Raw genomic sequence first — 21,794 nt, 5'->3', positions numbered from 1 at the left:
CTTGGGCATCTTCAGGTGCCAGTCTGGGCCATGCACATCCACATCTGGGGCATCAATGTCCATTTTGGGGCCCTTCAGGTCACCTTCCACCTTAGGTAGGGAAATGTCCACATCTCCTTTGACCTTAGGACCTTTCAAGTGTAAATCTACATCTGGCATGGAGATCTTGGGAGCTTTGATGTTCATTTCTGGCATTTTAAATTTAGGCCCCTTGATCTTTCCCTCCGGACTCTCAATGCTCATATCTGGGACTTCAATGTCAACCTTGGGTCCTGAGACATCAATGTCAGCCTTAGGAAGATTCACATCTACTTCTGGGCCCTCTGCTTTGAAACCAGGCATGCTGAACTTTGGCATTTTCATTTTGGGCATCTTCAGGTGCCAGTCTGGGCCATGAATATCAGGAGCATCTATGTCTACTTTGGGGCCCTTGATGTTCACATCTGGTACTTTAATTTTACCTTCTACTTCAGGCACAGACACATCAACATCCCCCTTCGTTTTGGGTCCTTTCAAATTTAGGTCCACATCAGGCATAGATATATTTGGGGCTTTGAAATGCATGTCAGGCATCTTGAACTTGGGACCTTTCAATTTGCCCTCTGGTCCTTCAATGTCAATATCTGGCCCACTGATGTCACCTTTGAGATCTGGCCCTTTGAGGTCACCTTCCAATTTAGGAACATCAACATCCACCTCTCCTTTTATCTTGGGACTTTTTAAGTGCAAATCAATGTCTGGCATGGAGATTTTGGGAGCTTTAAAGTGCATGTCTGGCATCTTAAATTTAGGACTTTTCCATTTTCCATCTGGACCTTCCACAGCTACATCTGGCATGTCAGCATCCAATTTGGGGCCTTTGACATCCAATTCTGGACCCTTTAACTCTCCCTCCAGCTTTGGGGCAGAAACGTCAAAGTCTCCTTTCATTTTAGGCCCTTTTAAGTTGAAATCAACATCAGGCATGGAAATCTTCGGGGCGTGAAAGTGCATTTCAGGCATCTTGAACTTAGGGCCTTTCAGTCTGCCTTCTGGACCCTCAATGTTCACATCTGGGGCTTCAATGTCCACCTTAGGTCCCGAGATGTCAACGTCAGCCTTAGGCAGGTTCACATCCACTTCTGGGCCCTCGCCTTTGAAGCCAGGCATACTGAACTTGGGCATTTTCATCTTGGGCATCTTCAAGTGCCACTCTGGGCCATGAACATCTACTTCTGGGGCATCAATGTCAACTTTGGGGGCTTTGATATCCACATCTGGCACTTTCATCTCACCTTCTATCTTGGGCACAGACACATCCATATCCCCTTTGACTTTGGGGCCTTTCAAGTGTAAGTCCACATCAGGCATGGAGATCTTGGGGGTCTTGAAGTGCATGTCTGGCATCTTAAACTTAGGGCCTTTCAACTTTGCATCAGGACATTCCAGATCAACATCAGGCATCTCCACATCCACACTGGGGCCTTTCAAGTCTCCTTCCAATTTTGGCATAGATACATCCACATCACCCTTTAGTTTTGGCCCCTTAAGATTCAAGTTCACATCAGGCATGGAGATCTTGGGAGCCTTGAAGTGCATCTCGGGCATCTTAAACTTGGGGCCCTTCAGCTTCCCTTCTGGCCCCTCAAGGCTCACATCAGGGGCTTCAATGTCCACCTTGGGTCCAGATATGTCAATGTCAGCCTTGGGCAGGTTCATGTCCACTTCTGGGCCCTCACCCTTGAAGCCAGGCACGCTAAATTTGGGCATTTTCATCTTGGGCATTTTCAAGTTCCACTCTGGGCCATGAACGTCCACATCTGGGACATCAATGTCCACTTTGGGGCCTTTGATATCCACATCTGGCACTTTCATCTCACCTTCTATCTTGGGCACAGACACGTCCACATCCCCTTTCACTTTGGGACCTTTCAAGTGTAAGTCCACATCAGGCATGGAGATCTTGGGAGCCTTGAAGTGCATCTCAGGCATCTTAAATTTAGGACCTTTCAATTTTGCATCAGGACATTCCAGATCAACATCAGGCATCTCCACATCCACACCAGGACCTTTGATATCAACTTGTGGGCCTCTGAGATCACCTTCTAGTTCAGGCACTGAAGCATCGATTTCTCCTTTCACTTTGGATCCCTTCAAATTCAAGTCCACATCTGGCATGGATATCTTAGGAGCTTTGATATTCAACTTAGGCATCTTAAATTTAGAGCCCTTTAATTTTCCTTCTGGTCCCTCAATATCCAAATCAGGAGCATCAATGTCCACTTTGGGGCCAGACACATTAACGTCAGCCTTGGGCAGGTTCAAGTCCACTTCTGGACCCTCACCCTTGAAGCCAGGCATGGTGAACTTGGGCATTTTCACCTTGGGCATCTTCAGGTGCCAGTCTGGGCCATGAACATCCACATCTGGGACATCAACGTCCACTTTGGGGCCTTTGATGTCCACATCTGGCACTTTCATCTCACCTTCTATCTTGGGCACAGTCACATCCACATCCCCTTTGACCTTGGGGCCTTTCAAGTGTAAGTCCACATCAGGCATGGAGATCTTGGGAGCCTTGAAGTGCATCTCAGGCATCTTAAATTTGGGGCCCTTCAGCTTCCCTTCTGGACCTTCAATATCAATATCACCAACATCCACATCCATCTTTGGGGCCTTCATGTCAATTTCAGGACCTTTCAAGTCTCCTTCCACTTTGGGAAGGGAAACATCTACATCAGTTTTCAGCTTAGGGGCTTTCAGATTAAGTCCAACATCAGGCATAGAGATCTTGTGTGTCTGTATATTCATGCTTGGCATCTTGAACTTTGGACCCTTTAGTTTCCCCTCTGGACCTTCAATATTGACATCTGGAGCATCAATGTCCACCTTGGGTCCTGAGACCTCAATGTCAGCCTTGGGCAGGTTCACATCCACTTCTGGGCCCTCTCCTTTGAAGCCTGGCATGCTGAACTTGGGCATTTTCACTTTGGGCATCTTTAGATGCCAATCTGGGCCATGAACTCCCACCTCTGGTGCATTAATGTCCACTTTGGGCCCTTTGATGTCAACATCAGGAGCTTTTATCTCTCCTTCTACCTTTGGAACATCATAATCTCCTTTCATTTTCGGACCTTTCAAATGCAAACCAACATCTGGCATGGATATCTTCTGAGACTTTATATTCATTTCTGGCATCTTAAATTTAAGACCTTTTACTTTTGCATCTGGACCTTCAATATTCACATCTGGAACTTCAACATCCACCTTGGGTCCTGAGACATCAATGTCAGCCTTGGGCAGGTTCACATCCACTTCTGGGCCATCTCCTTTGAAGCCAGGCATGCTGATCTTGGGCATTTTTATCTTGGGCATCTTCAGGTGCCAGTCTGGGCTGTGCACATCCACATCTGGAGCACTGATGTCAACTTTGGGCCCTTTAATGTCAACATCTGGCACTTTTATTTCACCTTCTACATCAGGCACAGACACATCCACATCTCCCTTTAGTTTTGGCCCCTTAAGATTCAAGTTCACATCAGGCATGGAGATCTTGGGAGCCTTGAAGTGCATCTCGGGCATCTTAAACTTGGGGCCCTTCAGCTTCCCTTCTGGCCCCTCAAGGCTCACATCAGGGGCTTCAATGTCCACCTTGGGTCCAGATATGTCAATGTCAGCCTTGGGCAGGTTCATGTCCACTTCTGGGCCCTCACCCTTGAAGCCAGGCACGCTAAATTTGGGCATTTTCATCTTGGGCATTTTCAAGTTCCACTCTGGGCCATGAACGTCCACATCTGGGACATCAACGTCCACTTTGGGGCCTTTGATATCCACATCTGGCACTTTCATCTCACCTTCTATCTTGGGCACAGACACATCCACATCCCCTTTCACTTTGGGACCTTTCAAGTGTAAGTCCACATCAGGCATGGAGATCTTGGGAGCCTTGAAGTGCATCTCAGGCATCTTAAATTTGGGGCCCTTCAGCTTCCCTTCTGGACCTTCAAGGCTCACATCCGGGGCTTCGATGTCAACCCTGGGTCCAGAGATGTCAATGTCAGCTTTGGGCAGGTTCACATCCACTTCTGGGCCCTCCCCTTTGAGGCTGGGGATGCTGAACTTGGGCATTTTCATCTTGGGCATTTTCAGGCTCCAGTCTGCAGCTTGGACTTCCACATCTGGTGCTTTAATGTCTACCTTAGGTCCTTTGATGTCCACATCTGGAACTTTCATTTCACCTTCTATTTTTGGTGCAGACACATCTAGATTTCCTTTCATTTTAGGTCCTTTAAGATCCAAGTCGACGTCAGGCAGAGTCATCTTAGGAGCTTTGAAGTGCATCTCAGGCATCTTAAACTTGGGACCTTTCAGCTTTCCTTCTGGTCCTTCAAGGCTCAAATCTGGAGCACTAAGATCTATCTTGGGTGCAGAAATGTCCACATCAGCCTTCGGCAGGTTCACATCCACTTCTGGGCCCTCCCCTTTGAGGCTGGGCATGGTAAATTTGGGCATTTTCATCTTGGGCATCTTTAGGTTCCATTCAGGACTCTGAACTTCAACATCGGGGGCACTGATGTCTACTTTTGGCCCTTTGAGTTCCCCTTCCAGCTTTGGCACTGTAACATCATAGTCTCCTTTTACCTTGGGACCTTTCATATGCAAATCCACATCAGGCATAGAGATCTTTGGGGCCTTGATATTCATTTCAGGCATCTTAAACTTGGGACCCTTCAGCTTTCCTTCAGGTCCTTCAATATTCACATCCGGAACTTCAACATCCACTGTGGGTCCTGAGATGTCAATGTCAGCCTTGGGCACGTTCACATCCACTTCTGGGCCCTCTGCTTTGAATCCAGGCATGCTGAACTTGGGCATTTTCATTTTGGGCATCTTCAGGTGCCAATCTGGGCCGTGAACATCAACATCTGGAGCATCAATATCCACTTTGGCACTTTTAAGTTCAACATCAGGAACTTTAATCTCACCTTCAACTTTTGGCACTGTGACATCGTATTCCCCTTTTACCTTAGGGCCTTTCAAGTGTAAGTCCACATCTGGCATGGAGATCTTTGGGGCTTTGATATTCATCTCAGGCATCTTGAACTTAGGTCCTTTCAATTTCCCTTCTGGTCCCTCAATGCTCACATCTGGAACACTAACATCTACCTTGTGCCCAGAAATGTCCACATCAGCCTTGGGAAGATTCACATCCATTTCTGGGCCCTCTGCTTTGAGCCCTGGAACACTGAACTTGGGCATTTTCATCTTGGGCATCTTCAGATGCCAGTCTGGGCCATGAACATCCACATCTGGGGCATCAATGTCCATTTTGGGGCCTTTCAGTTCTCCTTCAAGTTTTGGGGCTGTTACATCATATTCTCCTTTTACCTTTGGGCCTTTAACATGTAAATCTAGATCGGGCATGGAGATCTTTGGTGTCTTGACACTCACTTCGGGCAGCTTGATATCAGGGCCTTTAATTTTGCCTCCCAGGCCTCCTACGTTGACATTCGGGGCCTCCATGCTGACCTTGGGCCCTGAAATACTGACATCTCCTTTGGGTAGTTTCACGTCTACATCTGGGCCTTCTCCTCCAACTCCTGGAGTGCTGAACTTGGGCATTTTCAGGTTCCATTCTGGGCCATGAACTTCCACATCTGGGGCACTGACATCCACCTTGGGTCCTTTGATGTCAACTTGAGGGACTTTGACTTTCCCTTCTGCTTTTGGGAGTACAACATCCACACCCCCTTTCACTTTAGGGGCAGCCACATTTAAGTCTACATCTGCCATAGCGATCCTATAGGTGCCTGTTTTCCCAGAAGGACTACTAAGCTTGGGTCCTGTCAAAGTCCCCTCAAGGCTAGGTGTCTCTAAGTCCACTTTGGCACCTTTCACTGCCACTTGAGGGCCTTTAACATCACCGTGCCCCCCAGGCGCAGAAACCTTAATATCTCCTTTCAGTTTAGGAGACCCAAGGCTCAGATCCACATCTTGCATAGAGATTTTAGGTTTCTGAATAATCATTTCAGGCGTCTTGACTTTCGTACCCTTCAACTTCCCTTCCAGCCCCCCAGCAGCACCTTCAGGCAGACTGACGTTCCCAGAGACCCCAGGAAGAGTCACTTCACCTGTGGGCAGTGTCACATCAATGCCAGCTCCCTCTCCCTTAGAACCTGATACAGAGAATTTGGGAACTTTCATCTTGGGCATATTCAATTTGCCCTCAGGCCCGTGGATATCAACGTCAGGGGCTTGAACTTCCACACTGGAGCCAGTGATGGTGCCCTCGATCTTGGGCGCAGAGACATCCACCCCTATGCTCCCCTGTGGCTTGGCACCTTTCAGGCCTAGACCAGCCTCAAGTGATGGCCCAGTGATTTGGGGGCCTTTCAGCTTCCCCTCAGGCCCCTCAACAGTGACAGAAGGAGCACAGACTTCTAGCTGAGGGGTCTGGATGTTCCCACCAACGGTCAGGCCTGGCTTGCCGCCCTTGGGTGCCACAGAGAATTCAGGGGCAGAAACATTCAACCCTGCCACTGGCGCCTGGCCCGCGGGCCCTGTTGAGACACCAAATTTTGGCACTTTCATCGTGGGAATTTTAATCTTCCCGTTCCTGCCACTCTCAAGAGATGGGTCCTGCACCTCTACTGCCCCACCCCCAAGAGAAGACGAAACGTCCACTCCTGGAACTTGGACCCCTCCTTTGCCCCCCAAGTCCAAGCCCTTTGCACTGACACTGACGCCTGGGCTTCCCACCTTTATCCCAGGCATGGAGACCTGGAGCTTCGAGTGGCCAGCACCTTGGAGCTCTGGGACCGAAGCGGAAATGGACCCTGTGTGGATGTCCACAACAGAGCCTCCGGTCGGAGCTGCTGCCCCCGAGCCCGAGGGCAGTCTGATCACTGTCTTGCCAGGGTGGGTGTCCACGTCTACAGTGGAGATTTCAGTCAGTTCATGCCGTGGAATCTTGATCTTGAACTCAGGGCTGCTGATATCGATGTCCTTGGCGCCTTCACGGCCTGTCACATCAACAGTGTAGGCCGTGACCCTTCTAGTCACTGTGATGGTGCGGCTCTGGGTCTCCCCAGGATCCCCTTCTACTCCATCTTCCGACTTCAGCCGAGGCTTGATCTTGGTGGTGTAGATGCGCTGGTACTCCTCATCATCCCCGCTCTGCAGAAAGACACGCCCAGCAGAGGTTGAAGCAGGGTCTGCCTGAGTTACAGACACCCGGCCACAGCCCAGCCGACAACATGGCTGCCTGTTTCCCAAAGACGCTGGGACCGAACGGAGACCCACGGGGCCTCCAGGGGCAGAGCAAAGGGGGCGGAAGAAAGGGGCTGACAGCCACCTCACAGAAGGAAAACAAATTATTTGGGGAAACTCCAGGAAGCAAAAGCCATGGGGAAAGGAGCGGGGTAGACTCCCGCACTGTGTGGAGGAAGGATTTACCATCCGTTCTAGACTCAGATCGGCCTGTCAAGTCCCTGGGATGCCTCCTGGGTGACCATCTCTGTGTGGACTTGACCCTTTAGGCTCTTGACTCTCCACTCACTGGCTTATTTAATCAGAAAAGGGAATCCTCTCAGAGACCAGGCAGAAGGCATTTGTTGAGATTCACTGTGCTTGGATTAACACTGTCACTTTGAGGACCCATTATGTGTTAGATAAACAAGCCAGCAGAAGGAGCCAAGAAACGTCCCTCAGGCACTTTGCTGCCCAGCCTGTGAGTCCGGGCCTCTGGAAGTTGGAAACCACTGCCTGTGAGGCAGAACTGGGCAACTGTGAGACTATTTTGAAGATTCCGGCAAAGCAGCTGACCTTCCTCCTGGCATCTAGGACCAGGCAGCAGGGGTGGGTTCCCACGCTGGGGGCACCCTGCAGAGGCTGACCAAAGACTTTCAGGGCGACATCAGGCACATGCCACACACAAATAAGAACACACAGGCTGGCTCACCAGAGAACGCACAAGAGAGGAAGGAGGAGAAGGAACCACAGGAGAGGTCCAGCAGGCGGACACAAGGCTCAGGACGTGGCCAGCAGGTCGGCGTGGCCGGGGGAGGGAGCTCAGGGCTCAGAAGGGCCACCGAGGCACTCACCAGAACCACCTCGGAGCTTCGGGAGCTGAAGACTTCGTGGGTCCAGGTCTGGCCAGGTTCGGGGGAGCGGTCCCCCTTGCGGTGAAGCTTCAGGCCCACGGTGTGGTGCCCCATGGTGTTCAACAGCTGGGTCACCTCACCCGACTGCAGGTTGTCAAAGTAGATGGTGGCACCCACAATCTGGTCCCCTGAGCAGGGAGAAGCAAGAAGCAGGTAAGACCCCCCCCTTTCCAGGGTCTCAGGGAAACAGTACTCAACCACCTCGTGCTGGGCCCTCAAACGGACTTCTGTTTGACGCAGGTCATGAGCACCCCTTAAGGCAGGCGTGGTAGTACGCGTTGCACAGGTGAAGAAACTGAGGCTGACTGAAGCCAACTAATTTGTCCAAAGCGGGAGAGCTCGTGAGCAGTGGAGTGGGGCCTAGGGACGACGTCACCACCACCCTGCACCACCGTGGCCTGCCCCGACGGACGCAGAGGGGCCAGGGGAGGGCAGGGCTCGGGCACCGACCATCCTGACACCCCCGGGATTGTGCCCTTCCGCCCGCCACCCTCCTCCACCCCACCCCAGCACCCAGCCCGCACCCTGGGGTGACTCACCCTCCTTGACCACCCCAGTGCGGGCCGCAGGGGAGTTCTGCATCACCTCCTGCACAAAGACGCCGTCGTCCCTCTGGGCGATGGTGAGCCCGTGGGAGCCGCTGCCCTGCCAGTTGGGCAGCAGCAGCTCCCGGGTCGTCTCCTCCTCCTTCTCCATCTGCGGGGAGGTAAGGGAATGGGGCTCAGGACCATGGGGGCTCAAGGGCGTGAGGAGATGAGAAAGCCAAGGAGCTCTGATGCTGTGAGCTCCCAGGGAGTGAAGCAGTGTCTCCGAGGGGCCCGTCTCCACTGTGGAAATGTCCCCAGGGCACCACAGAGGATATGGGAAGTACACACTGGGTGTAACTGGCCTCTCATCCCTTCCACCCAGGGCCCTGCCTCCCAATACCACACAGGGCCCCTCCCCTCCCCCACCCCTCCCCTCCATCGCACCCTCCCTCCCACGGACCTTTTGCAGGACTCAGTTCAGGAGCGGATGCCTTGCCAGGAGCCCGCCCCTCCTTCCTGTCTTCTCAGTCTCTCTCGTCGGGAATCTCGGTCACCCGGCCTAGGGAAAAGCAGACAGAGACGCTCGTACCCAACAACTGGCTTGCTCGGAACCCCAAGCGCAAAAAAGATGGCGGACTGTTCTGCTCTCTGGGCCAGAGCAAAACCTCAACCTTCCCCACTGTCATCATTCCATTCAGACATGACTCTCCAGCCCAGGATCACAGAAAGGGGGCTGTGGGGGAGATGAGACTCAAGCTATCAACCCTGGCTCTGCGTCTTCCCAGCTGTGTGTGTGTGACCCTGGCCAAGTCACTCCACTTCTCTGAACATCCATTTCCTCGTCTGTGAAAATGGAGATGGTACAGGATCTCCCAGAAGACTGGAGGAGAGAGAGAGAGCGCGTGTGTGCGAAAAGCTCTGGTGCACACGAGCTTCACGATACACACCTTCCTCGGTGGGTTCTATATAACAGCTCCAGGAGGGACTGTTACCATCCCCATTTAACAGATGGAGAGACTGAGAATGGGGGAGGGCGGGGGCAGTCCGCCCAGGGTCCACAGTGAGAGCACCACTCTGCAAGGGCTCTGAGTCCACAGCTGTCTCCCCTACAGCGCATCAGGTCTGCAGCGGTCACCGGTGTGAGACTCCCATCCCCCAGCACTGGGGACGAGTGGCAGCCCTGATGACAGGAACGGTGGCGCCCTCCTTCCCCTGGTGACACACAGTGATGCTGGCTCACCCGATCTAACCCAGTCCCAAAGACCAGGGGGACCCTTACCAGCTGTGAGCTCCGGGCACAGCAGCTGACAAAAAAGAAGGCCCAAGTCCCGCAGGGCCGGCCCCCGCCCGAGAGGCCGGAATACAGCTGAGCTGCCTCGGGGACAGGGTGAGTCAGGGCCCATCTGTGTGCCCACACTGGGCCCTGAGCCGGGCCTCATAGGTGCAGGCACTCAGGAGCAAAGATGCCCTCTGGACACAGGATGAGCTGTCAGCTGCAGAGGTGCCCTGGGAAGCCACGAGGCGGGATATAGCCATGGCCCACAGCCACCCACACAGATTGGTGGTGGCAGTGTCGCCCAGAAACATGGTCTGTGAAACCATGGCGGGGGGAGTGCTAAAAATCACGCCGAGCCTCACCCAAAGCCCCACCCTGAAGCTGTTTACATTCAGAAATTAGTCAACCAATCGATAAATACATGCATACTGATAGCGTCTTGCGTGTCCAACACTGTACCAGACACGGCAGAGAAAACCAGCAAGGGACAGACAACAACAGCCCGCACCACACTCCACACTGCATTAGGTTGTCACCTAACTTCCTTCACGCGTCCTCACCATGCTTACTGGATGCGCTCCGTGTGCCAGATGGGGAGATTGAAAAGACTTAGTTCCTGTCCCGGATATAAATTATGAGCAAGGTGCTCTGGGCGTGACCCATTTAGCCTCAGAATGTTCCAGAAGGTTATGAGCCTTCTGGGGGGGGGGGGGCTGAAATATAAAAGGAAAGAAAGGGGCAAAGAGAACCTATTATTTGCCAGCTTTTTTTTTTAATGTTTATTTTTGAGAAAGAAAAGGGAGAGAGACAGAGTGCAAGTGGGGAAGGGGCAGAGAGAGAGGGAGACACAGAATCTGAAGCAGGCTCCAGGCTCGCAACACAGAACCCGACACGGGGCTCAAACTCAAGAACCGTGAGATCATGACCCGAGCCAAAATCAGATGCCCCGCCGACTGAGCCACCCAGGCACCCCTGTGCCAGCTTTCTTGAAAGGGTTAGAGTTTGCCTCCAAGGATGGGATTGTGTCTCTCGGAAACTCATGGGCACTTAGCGGTTGTGGCGTCAGGCAGATCACAGCATGGGGCTGGGGGAGAGGGGTAGACAGCCACATAGACCCCTGTCCTCCCCACCCTGAACTCATACAGGTGGTATTTATGACTCAGATGCGGCTTAGGAGGCCAGCAGGGCCACTTGATGGTGAGTGGCCTGTGGGCACAGGGGTGAGCTGGGGAATCACCATCCCTCCGGAAGAGGAGCCGCCAAGGGAAGTCACGCGGACCCTTCCCAACAAACAGCGAAGCTGCAACTGAAAGGTGCCTCGGCCCGGCGGCCTGCACCAGGAAGCCAGCCCTGCAGACCGGGAGCCAGGCAGGGTAGGGATGGAAAAGGCTTCCAGTCCAAGGGCGGCTCAGATCTCGGAAGCCACTAACCACCTTAGCACCCCGCTCTTCCTTCTCAAGCAGGGCCCCTTTTCTCTGCCCAGCATCCTGGTCCTGAGCCAGCAGCCAGCGGAGGGGGGTGGGGTGGGGGGACACGAGCCAGCTCACCCTCGCCCACAGCTCAGCCCCACCCTCCCTCCTTCCCCGATGAGTCACTGAGGCCGCAACAGCTCCAGACATGCAAAGGGTCACGCCTAAAACCAGATAGACAAAGTGCTTCGTTGGCCAGACCCCTGGGTGCCAGAGGGGCCCGGGCTCCAGCGGAGACAGGCCAGGTGTCCCCAGAAGCACAGCTGAGAGGTTCGGGAGGGACCGGCTAGCGCACCTGAGCCCAGGCACCTAATAAGGAGGGGAGAGAAAGCCATCTTGAAGGTGAAGCCTCCATGGCCCGGCGAGTGAGAACAGGAGCTGTTGGACCCAGGGCTGCAGGCTGCCCCCCACAGGGCCCCTCCCCCCCAGCCCCCTCCAGCCACCCCCCCACCCCACCCCCTCGCTGGCTGACCAGGCTCAAGGCTGTCCTTCTGGTGCAGCCAGGAGTAACTCCCCTCCCACCTGCCCTGGGCCATTCAGGTGGCCGGACATGGGGGTGCCAGTGGGGGATCCGAGCCCCGGTGGCAAGGGGCTGAGTCCCAGTGCTCGGTCTCTCCCACATCCCTGAAGCTCGCATCAAACTTCGATAGATGGTCCCTTCTTCTCCCACACAAGTCAGGCAACGCCAGGCTTCCCACCCCCCCCTCCCCGGGGTGCTGACGGCCCTGCCCTGCCCTGTGGTTACCCAAAGGAGGGTTTTTGGAACTTGGGGGAATTCTGCACATTCAGTGGAGACTTGTAAGTCTTTGGAGCTGGAAGACCTCTGAAAGCCATGCTGTCGACATGGTAGCTGCATTAATTTAAATTATATATTTTTTTTAATGTTTTATTTATTTTTGAGAGAGAGCGAGCATGAGCAGGGAAGGGTCAGAGAGAGAGGGAGACACAGAATCCGAAGACAGGCTCCAGGCCCTGAGCTAGCTGTCAGCACAGAGCCCAATGCAGGGCTCGAAACCACGAACCATGAGATCATGACCTGAGCTGAAGTCGGATGCTTAACTAACTGAGGCACCCAGGTGCCCCAGTTTAGATTATATTTAAATCAATTTAAATTAAGGGGCATCTGGGTGGCCCCATCAGTTAAGTGTCCAACTCTCACGATTTGTGACATCGAGCCCTGCATCAGACTGTGCTCACCACTTGGGAGTTCTCTCTCTCCCTCCCTCTCTCTGCTCCTCCCCCACACTCTTTCTCCCTCAAAAATAAATAAATAAACATTAAAAAATTATTTGGGGTGCCTGGGCAGCTCCGTCAGTTAATTGTCCGACTCCAGGTCAGGTCATGATCCCATGGTTCATGGGTTCAAACCCCTCATCTGGCTCTGTTCTGACAGCTCAGAGCCTGGAGCCTGCTTCAGGTTCTGTGTCTCCCCTTTATCTCTGCCCCACCCCTGCTCATGTTCTCTCTCTCTCTCAAAATAATAAACATTAAAAACATATTTTTAATAAAACATAATAATTAAACTAAATCAAAATTTTAGTTCATTGCTTGCAGAAGTCACATTTCAAGACCACACGAGGCTCAACAACCACATGCGGGCTACCACGTTAGACAGGGCAGATGGGGAACACTTCGGGCACGGCCGAAAGTCCCTGTGACACAGCACTGTCTGGTATTTATAGATGGGGAAGGCGAGGTCCAGAGAGGTGAGAACCGGAGAGTGTTGGGGCCCCAGGACCCCTGTCTGCCAGCTCCCTACCCCGAGGCCCACCAGACACTAGCTCACAGTAGCCTTCGTGATGGGAGGGACTGGAGAGGAGACCCTCTAAGGCAGAGGACCGCTTGGAAGACAGAGAGAAGTCAGTCTACTCCATCCGCAAGGCTGAGAGACTCTATACCTAAGGCTGCAGGGACACACACCTTGACGCAGACCAGAAGCAGCGAGAGAAGATCGAGGCTGTCCTGTCAATTCAAAACTGCAAAGAGGATGTGCAGCCCCTCTGTGGACTGGGGACAAGACCCCGGCAGATCCAGGAAGCAGACTCCTGGCCCAGGGCAGAGTGTCCCTGCAGGAGTGGCGTCCAGAGGAACATCCTTCCCCCACTGACGTTAGGGAACAGAGAGAGCCCCTTCCTCCCAAGTGCCAGCATGAAGTCAGCCGTTGGGGGCGGGCAGGGGGTAAGGGGGGAGCGCGCGGGCGGGAGGTCCAGCCTAGTTGCTGCTACAGCCAAAAACAGCCTTGCCGCCAGTGTCGGTGTCAAGATGACAGGAACTGATAGACACACGCTCCCCAAGATAGAGCCCATGAGCCTCAGTGCCTCCATGCACCAACCCTGAAGAGGAAGGGGTACAAGTTTGAGTATCTGCCCCCCACAGGATGGACACCGCAGGTGGCGCTCCCACCCACTGGGGGGGGACACCAAGAGAGGTGGAACTTCTACGCAGCACAGCAGCACGCACATGAGCGATCGGACCCACCATACACACAAGGCAGGGAGAGCCATTGCCCCAGCTACGAAGAACAGAACGAAATGACTCACACCCAAGGTAGAGACCTCCACCAGAGGGAAAGTCCCAAACAATGATAATAGGATGAGGGGGTAGAACATTCAACGAAAAGAGAGACACACCCAGAGGGGCAATCGAGGCTCCTAAACACTAGGCAGCAAAGAGGAAGGAAAAGATCCACATGGAATGAAAACCCCCAACAGAGAGAGAGAAAGAGAATTCTGCAGGGCTCCTGGGGCGTCCCAGGTTCTGTGCTGTGGTTCCATGCCTGGGGTCTCATTCCATCCCAGACACAGCCCTGTGTGATTAATAATTAACGTCCTTGTTTTAGAGACGCAGCAGCAACAGGCCCCCGGAGGTAAGATGACTCGCCCAAGGATGAGCTAGAGTTGAGACGCGAGCCCGGGTTTCTAGGACCCTGCGACTCCAAAGCAAATGGGTCTTTTGCGAGGCGAGGCGGGGCGATGAAGGCACAAATAAATACACACACAGGATGAGAAACCACAGAGGAAGATGCACGAGGAAGATACACAGAAAAGAGAGACCTGTACTGGAGGAGGGCCAGAGAGACGCCCACAGGAAGATGGGAGAGGCCTCCATGCACATCTAGAGGGAGGTGAGATGGGAGGGGCATTAACCCCAAGAGAGGGAGGGAGGGACAGACCGATATTCCCAGAGGGGACCCAGAGACCCAGGGAACAGAAGGAGATTCGCCCGGACAATAGTGACACCTTTCAAGGGCCAGAAGCACAGGAGGGAGGACACACCGGCCACTTCCTGGCCCACAGCTCAGGGACAGCAAACCCAGATGGGCAGAGGCCGAGGCATCCTGGAGCCCAGGATCTGAGGGGCCTTTTGGCTCCAGGGCTTGTTGAGGCCATGTCCCCAGGAGCCAGCAGTCTTGAGCGACACAGATTCTCCCGGGGCCGCAGCAAGCGAAGACCAACAGACTTGTCCCCTCTGGTGCTTAAGGGACATAAGAACCACTTCAGAGAAAGGCACCAGTAGGGTAAGGCGAGTATTTCCACTCACTGGGAACAGACACAGCACGCGGACCCTCATCCCAGAGGAACAAGGAAAAACAAGGGTGGCATCTCTTCCGGGGCCCAAGCCTCCAAATGGGCCTCCCGGTATGCAGCTGCCACGTGTGTAGAGCCATTCGGAGAAAGACAATCCAGGACACACACACAGCGCGTGCGCACAGACGCTCATCAGCCCCGTCCTCCACCCTTCACAGCCCTGAGCGCGGCCACAACCTCCGCCTTCACCCTGTCCCAGCAGACACCTGGTCTGGACAGCCCCGGGCCCTGCCCATCACGGAGGGCATCTACACCTGTTACCCTGGTGCCCGGGAGTCTGTCTCCCTCTACCTGGGTGCCCCTGCCCATCTTCTTGCTCCCTTGCTCTCTGGGCCACTAGCCCAGCCCACGACTCCCACCAGGAGGAAGTTCCTCCAACCTCCTCTCCCCAGCCCTCTCCTCCCCATCAACCCCTCACCACCATGGGGGGGGTGGGGGGACCGGGTTCTGCACCTCCACTTCCAGGGCATCCCCACTCCTAGTCCACCAGCCAGCTGCCCACTGGCTTCCTCCATGATACCTTTCTCCACCTCCCTCCTGTGGCCATCCGTGCGCTGCTTCCTCCCACCCGCCCACCCCCCCAGTGAGCTCCAAGTTCTCACTTTCAGCAGGGAGGGAGAGTCCCTCTTCCTCCCCTGACCCAGAGACTCTCCTCCTCCTTGTGATAGGCCTGGGGCCAGCAGCACATTATCCAGCCGAAGTGCCCGCGACTGGCCACAGAGCCAGGGAAGAAAGAGCCTTGACCCAGGACCACTGGGACTAAGACACCAACCCCGAGGGTGGCACCCTCCACGGAGCAGGGGTGGTGAAGAACACTCCATCTCACCCTGGGGGAAGGTTACAGGCGGGAGGGGGCAGAAACTCCCGGACCACAGGCGAGCTCTCCGCCCAGCGGCCAGGCCACGCTAGTGCAGGGGCTCAGCGGCCAAAGAGCCGCCCCCCAGCCCAGCCAGGACGCGAAGCCGAAGCCGTGATCAGCTCCAGGCACTTCCCCTTCCCCTAGAACCTCCGCTCTGGCCCCCAGGGACAGGGCAGGATGCCCCTCCCTGACCAGCCGTGTGCAGCGCCTCCTCGTCCGGCATCACTCAGCCATCGCCTCACTCCCAGGGCTGTCCTCACCCTCCCGAGGGCCTCCGGACACAAACTCCGGGGCCCAGAACCTGTCCAGGATGGAGAAACGGACTCCAGTGCTTATCTGCAGCCCCGCCCACCCCTACGAAACCTCCAGCACCCAGGCAGAGTCCCACTGCTGTCCCCTGCCCTATAAGCCCCAGATGCGAGCAGAGTGACCCATCCAGGACCACCATCACAGCCAGAGGGCCATCTGCTCACAGGTAATAACACACACCTCCCCGCTAGGACACTGATGGTCACCGGGGCGCAAGGCCTCCAGCTACAACAACCCAGCGGTCCCCCAGGTGGCAACTGAGGCAAGGGTGAGGAAGAGGGGCTCTGTCAAAACCCCTGTGTGCATACTCATTCCTGCGAGCCCCACTGTGGCCCATCCACACAGCCCCCCACGCCACGCAGGGAAGAAACTTGAAAGGCTTGTTCTGGAAGGCCTGGGAGCCCAGCAGGGATGGTCCGAGACCAGGGACATGCCAGCTCCCCAGGAGTCTGGATGAAGCCCACAGGGGACAAAAAGAGAGCCAAAGGCCCTAGACATTGGCCACCGCCCGCCCGACTGAAACCAGCACATTCGAAACCCTCCCCAGCAGCCACCTCCCTTCCTCTCCTCTTCCTCTCCTTGCAGGCACAGGGCACGTGCACAGGCCTACGGTGAGCCCTGCCCCAGGGAGAGAAACTTGGGGGCGCTGGGGAGGGGGGGGCAGGGAGAGCCTGTAGCGGGAGGGTTCCCATGAAGAGTAGGATCAGCTCTCCTGGTATGCCTCTGTCTGCCCCCAGGCGGTTCCCAAGTTCTGAGGAAGGTTAGTGACCACACCCCAGAGCCCCACACACCCCTCCGCCCCCACAGCTTTGCCCCAACCTCTCAAACCAGCTGCTCAAGCTCTGGGTAGCGTGCTCCACCAGGCCCGGCCAGCCAATTCCGCGCTGAGCCAAGAAATCTAGCCTGGCAATGCCACCCAGGGCCTCCCCGTTCAAGTGATCCTGGAGATCCCCACGCCATTCCCTGCCCTTGTCCACTGCTGGCCTCCTCCCCTGGACGAATCTCCTATGGTTTACTCTCTCGTGTCCCACTGTGGGTCCCGAACCTGTAGCCTCAGGACCCTGAACCCAGTCTGGCTGGTACGAGTCCCCCGCTCGGTGGGGCTAGCTCTTCAAGGAACTGCCCAGACCAGGACCCCTGAACCATGGCTAAGGGCCTCCATGTCAGCAGCACTAAGCCCCGCATGACTTACGTGGCTCCCTATGTGTCCTTGTTCAATGGCCAGTGTCCCTGTATATAATCTCTTAAGGACAAGGCTTTAGAGAGAGGCTTAGACACCCTCCAATCCCCACGTCGAACCCTGCAGACCCTGTGTCCTCTGCTAGCCCAGCTCCCAAGATCCCAGGTCCTCTCCTTCCCCGCCCCACCTGCACCTTCTTCCAACCACAGCTCACAGCTCAGAGCAGGGAGGTGCCCCCTAAGCCTGGGGTGCCGGGTGCTCCCCACTCTGCACACTCTGCCTACCCAGTGCTGGCCCAACCCATCAATCCCTTTGAGCCAAGGAGAAGGAAGCTTCCCCATTCAGCTTCGGAAAGGAAGTGAGTACCACACCCTGGCCCAGGGTTTTCCCTCCTGGGGGGGCAGAGGAAGAGAGGGAAAAGCAAGCGGATTCTGCTTCCCTACTTTAGACGCAGCATTAGGTGTGGAGACCTGAAAATGCCTTCCAAGGCATCTTCAATCTCTTCCTCTTTCCCCCCAACTCGGGTGCCCACTACGGCCCCACACTGTCCCTATGTCCCGCACCATCAACCAGTGCTAGGGGGTGCAAGTGATCCCTGTCACCCGAGCCTGGATTCTAACGGAAGGAATTGTTTCCAAACCAATTATTGAGAGCCCAGCGCTGTGCTGGAGACCCGGAGGTAAATACCGTAGCCGCTTCTCCTCCGAAACGCCAGGTCATTCTCTACGGAGCCCACTGCCACCGGATAATCCCACCCTGCCTTTCTACAAATCCACTCCACAGAGCAGGGCTCTCAGCAGCCACTGCAGACTCCCTGGGGCACCTCACCCCCACCTCTCTGCAGCCACACCCAGTGGAGGGCTAGAGCACACACCACGCACACAATTCTCCGTGGCCACCTCCCGGGTGCAGGCGCCCAGCTAGAGCCGCGAGTTACCCCATCTGCCCACTCGGCTCCCCTCCCATGCAAGAGGCACAGCCCAGCCTGCTCAGCCCCACGTGTCCCTCGCGGCCAGCGCCGCCCAGGGCTGCGCCCCCACATCCCCGGCCCTGGCACTGCAGGGGGCGCCCAGCCCAGCCAGGGGAGGGCCAGGCCCTCACACACTGCACACTCTCTCCCTGCATGGGAAAGCCTTACATAACACCGCTCTCCGAACACACCCTAAGCACTCAGTCTTTCCAACTCCATGGCAGGACCTCGTCCCCCAGCCCTCTCTCCAGGAGCGCCCCGCTGGAGTGGAGGGTCCCGAAGGGCAGCGAAGCCCTCCTCCGACGCGGAGCCCCGCTCCTGCCCCCATCTCCCACACACAGCCCCTTCTTCCCCCTCCCCTTTGCCCCTCACCACTCCTCCCCGAGTTCTGGTTTGAATTAGTCAGCGGCTCCAACCACCGCATTCCTCAGGCTGCTGGCGCCGAGCCAGGCGCTGGGGCGGGGGCCATCCCGCCCGGACGAGTTTGGGAGTGGGGTGGGGGAGAGGGCGCCGCCCCCGAAGGGGAAGGGGCGGTCCCGAGGGCCGGGCCGCCTACCGCCCCCCCTCCCCGCCCACCCCAGTGCTGGAATCTCCCTAATTACGCCCCCCACCCCCACTCCCACCCGTCCCGCCGGGGGGCGCGCTGCAAACGTCCAGGCGGCGCGGCCCAGGAGGAAGAAGGGAGTCTTCTGGAGCCGGGAACGCGGAGCGGCCAGACTAGGGCGGGGCAGCCGGAGGGGGGCTGAGAAAGGGAGAGGCCGGTGGTACAGAACTGGGTGGGGCCGGGAGGACTCCGGACGCGAAGTTTGAGGCGGAGGTGTAGGGAACGGGGAGGGACAGCGGAGGGGGCGCGGGAGCGCGGGGGCTCCGGGAGGGGCCGAGGGGCCGCGGCGGCGACCTCGGAAACTTCTCCAGTAAACACGGAATAGGAGCGGGAGCAGTGCGCTGAGCCACCGCCCCAAAGAGAAGGAGGAGATGGGACAGGGGCCACCAGCCCCCCCCCCCGCCACCCCCGCGGACCAGGATCGGGGCTCCCTGAAGTGCAGTAGAACCAACAGTCAGCCCTCGAGAGAAATAAGGACTGGCGCAAAGCACGCTTCGGAGCGATTTTCCAACTTTGCCCAACTCGCGCCCCACCCCCGGAGGCACAGTTCGGCTCGCAGGGCGCGACGCGTCGCCTCCCCGTGCGGCCCCGGGGCTGCCCAGCTTCGCTCCACGCCGTTTGAATCCTCGCAGTGCGCCTGGCCCAAGAGCCCGGCCCAGACCCTGCAGCCCACCTCCCCTGGCGCGTTCGCGCCGTGCTGTTCCCGCGGCGCAGCGGTGCGCCCCGTGCCCCTACCTGCGCGCTCAGCCCCGGGGCACAGCCATAGCCCGCGCGGGGCCCCAGGTCGCGGTGCGGCGGCTGCTGCAGGCGGCGAGCCCCGGTCGGGGCGGGTCCGGCAGGGCGGGCGGTGCAGTCCCCGCGGCGGAGCTGCTCCGAGTGGCCGGGCCCCCGCGCGCGGAGGCGGCTCTTGTAACTCCGGCTCCAGCGGGCGGGTCTGCCCGGAGCAGTGGGGAGAGGGCGGGGCCGGGCGGGGCCGGACTGGGGCTGGGACAGGCGAGCGGGGGCAGACCCTACAAGGACCCGGGAGCGGGCCGCCGGGGTGAGGTGGGGGGAGCCATTGGGGGTTGCGGGGACGAGGGGGCCGCCGCACGTCCAACGGGCTGCCTTACCCCGCCCCCATCCAGTGTCCCCGGCCCTGACCCGCGCCTGGATCTACCCTCAACGTGTGCAGTGTGTGGTCTCTTCGGCCAGAAACTCCTCCTCGAAGCTCCCCAAGGCTCATCCTCCCAGCTGGAACTGCGAATCAGCTCATTTTGCGGGAGCGGCTGGGGGGCTGGGGCGATTCGGCCGCGACTTCCAACCTGGCTCGGATCTTTGAGTTTTCTCCCAACCCGGGAACCTCCACTTTAAATTCCAGGCCCCTGCCTCCTCACTTGGTTCCCGAGCTCCAGGCAGCCGCGCCCATTTCTCACCTCGCCTCTTTCTGAGGGCCCCAGCCCCCCCCCCCCCCCCACAAAACCGGTCTGAAGACGCTGGCCCCACCCCTGGAGTTAGGGTGCCCACGTGGAGTTACCAGGCCCCCACGCACCACGGTGCTGCTCCGGCCGCTGCAGCGACACGGGAGTCAGGCCGGCAGCTCCCCCCCTTCTTCTGCAGACTCCCCGCAATCCGGAGCGCCCGCCTTTCCTCTACCTACCATCTCTTATCCAAGTCCCTCCCCCACCTCCCCACTTGCAAGGACGCTGTTTCCAGATTTACTGCCATTTCCCACAGCCACTTCTAAACTCCAGGAGATTTTATTAACCGCTTAATGATGGGGTGCAGGGGGGCCTTCTGGCTACGCAGTCCCCTTCCACACTCCCATTCTCTTCTCCCCCCTCCCCGACGAATCAGCTTATCCTCCCTCCTAGACGGCCACCCACTACCCGCCTCAAGGCAGCTTTCCTTCCTTCCCAAATGCTGAAGAAGGGAGACACTCCCCCTTCCTCCCCGCCCCTCCGGCCCTGGGGTCCCCGAGAAGACCCGGCTCCAGGCAGGAGCTCTCTCTCCTGCTGCAAGATCATGAGTGGGCTGGGGCTGAGACCTGCGGTCCTGTCCTCTGAAATGGCAAACATGTTTACAGGCTAAAAATACCCAGCAGCCAACTCTGCTGCCAGCCCTGGGGGCTGTGTCCCAGGTCCAGTTACCAGGACAGGGTACAGGCCGTGGGGGAGGGAAGACACAGTAAAGGAGCCATAGCTGTGCAGACTCATACAATGGACACAGAAAGGTGGAGACACATGTGGAGACGTTCAGACAGGCATAGACATGTAAAGACAGACAAAGCAGAGACTTGGGCACTAGCATTCTCTCTATGTCTCTGTGTCTCTCTGTGTCTACCGTCTCTCACTTGCTCGTGTCTGCATGCGCATTCCCTCTCTCTCTCACATACACATACACAGGCACCTAGATAGGGACTCAAACCCATGGCAGAGGCAGTCCTACTATACACATCACAAACACAGCCACAGACCCAGGCTTTCTAAAGAAGCACCTCCTCCATTTTGTTCTGTGCCTCTTTTCTAGAACCTGCCTTATTTAAATGTTTATTCTTGAGAGAGCATGAGTGGGGGAGAGACAGAGAGGGGCAGAAGACCCAAAACGGGTCCTACACTGACAACAGCAAGCCCAGTGGATGGGGTTGTCAAATTCACGAACCCTGTGATCATGACCTGAGCCAAAGCTGGACACTCAACCCACTGAGCTACCCAGGGGCCCAAACCTGCCTTATTAAAATAGATATATATAAATGTGTAATAAATATATAAATAAATATTTATATATTAAATAAATATTTATATATTAAATAAATATTTATATATTAAATAAATATTTATATATAAATAAATAAACTTTTCAACTTTGGGATGGTTTTAAAACACAAAAGCCAAGA

The 21,794-nt window shown here is 56.3% G+C and overlaps 1 protein-coding gene across 1 annotated transcript; it reads right to left on the bottom strand.

Annotated features, from left to right (window-relative positions):
• Nucleotides 1–83: 83 nt before the first annotated feature.
• Nucleotides 84–20,355, bottom strand: AHNAK (AHNAK nucleoprotein; the record flags this gene model as incomplete). The annotated part of the gene is made up of 8 exons (XM_039257704.1): nt 19,658–20,355; nt 9,129–9,227; nt 8,681–8,837; nt 8,082–8,269; nt 4,309–7,155; nt 3,203–3,924; nt 2,049–2,602; nt 84–1,826 (listed from the first exon to the last, which is right to left on the bottom strand). Coding segments are annotated over exons 3-8 (6,211 nt in total), but the record flags the coding sequence as incomplete, so codon positions are not given.
• Nucleotides 20,356–21,794: the final 1,439 nt, after the last annotated feature.

The sequence above is a fragment of the Hyaena hyaena genome, unplaced genomic scaffold (assembly GCF_003009895.1).
Source record: "Hyaena hyaena isolate Hyena2069 unplaced genomic scaffold, ASM300989v1 scaffold_632, whole genome shotgun sequence".
NCBI lineage: Eukaryota > Metazoa > Chordata > Mammalia > Carnivora > Hyaenidae > Hyaena > Hyaena hyaena.
The sequence above is the reverse complement of the archived record's forward strand: the minus strand, read 5'-3'. Positions and strand labels throughout refer to the sequence as shown.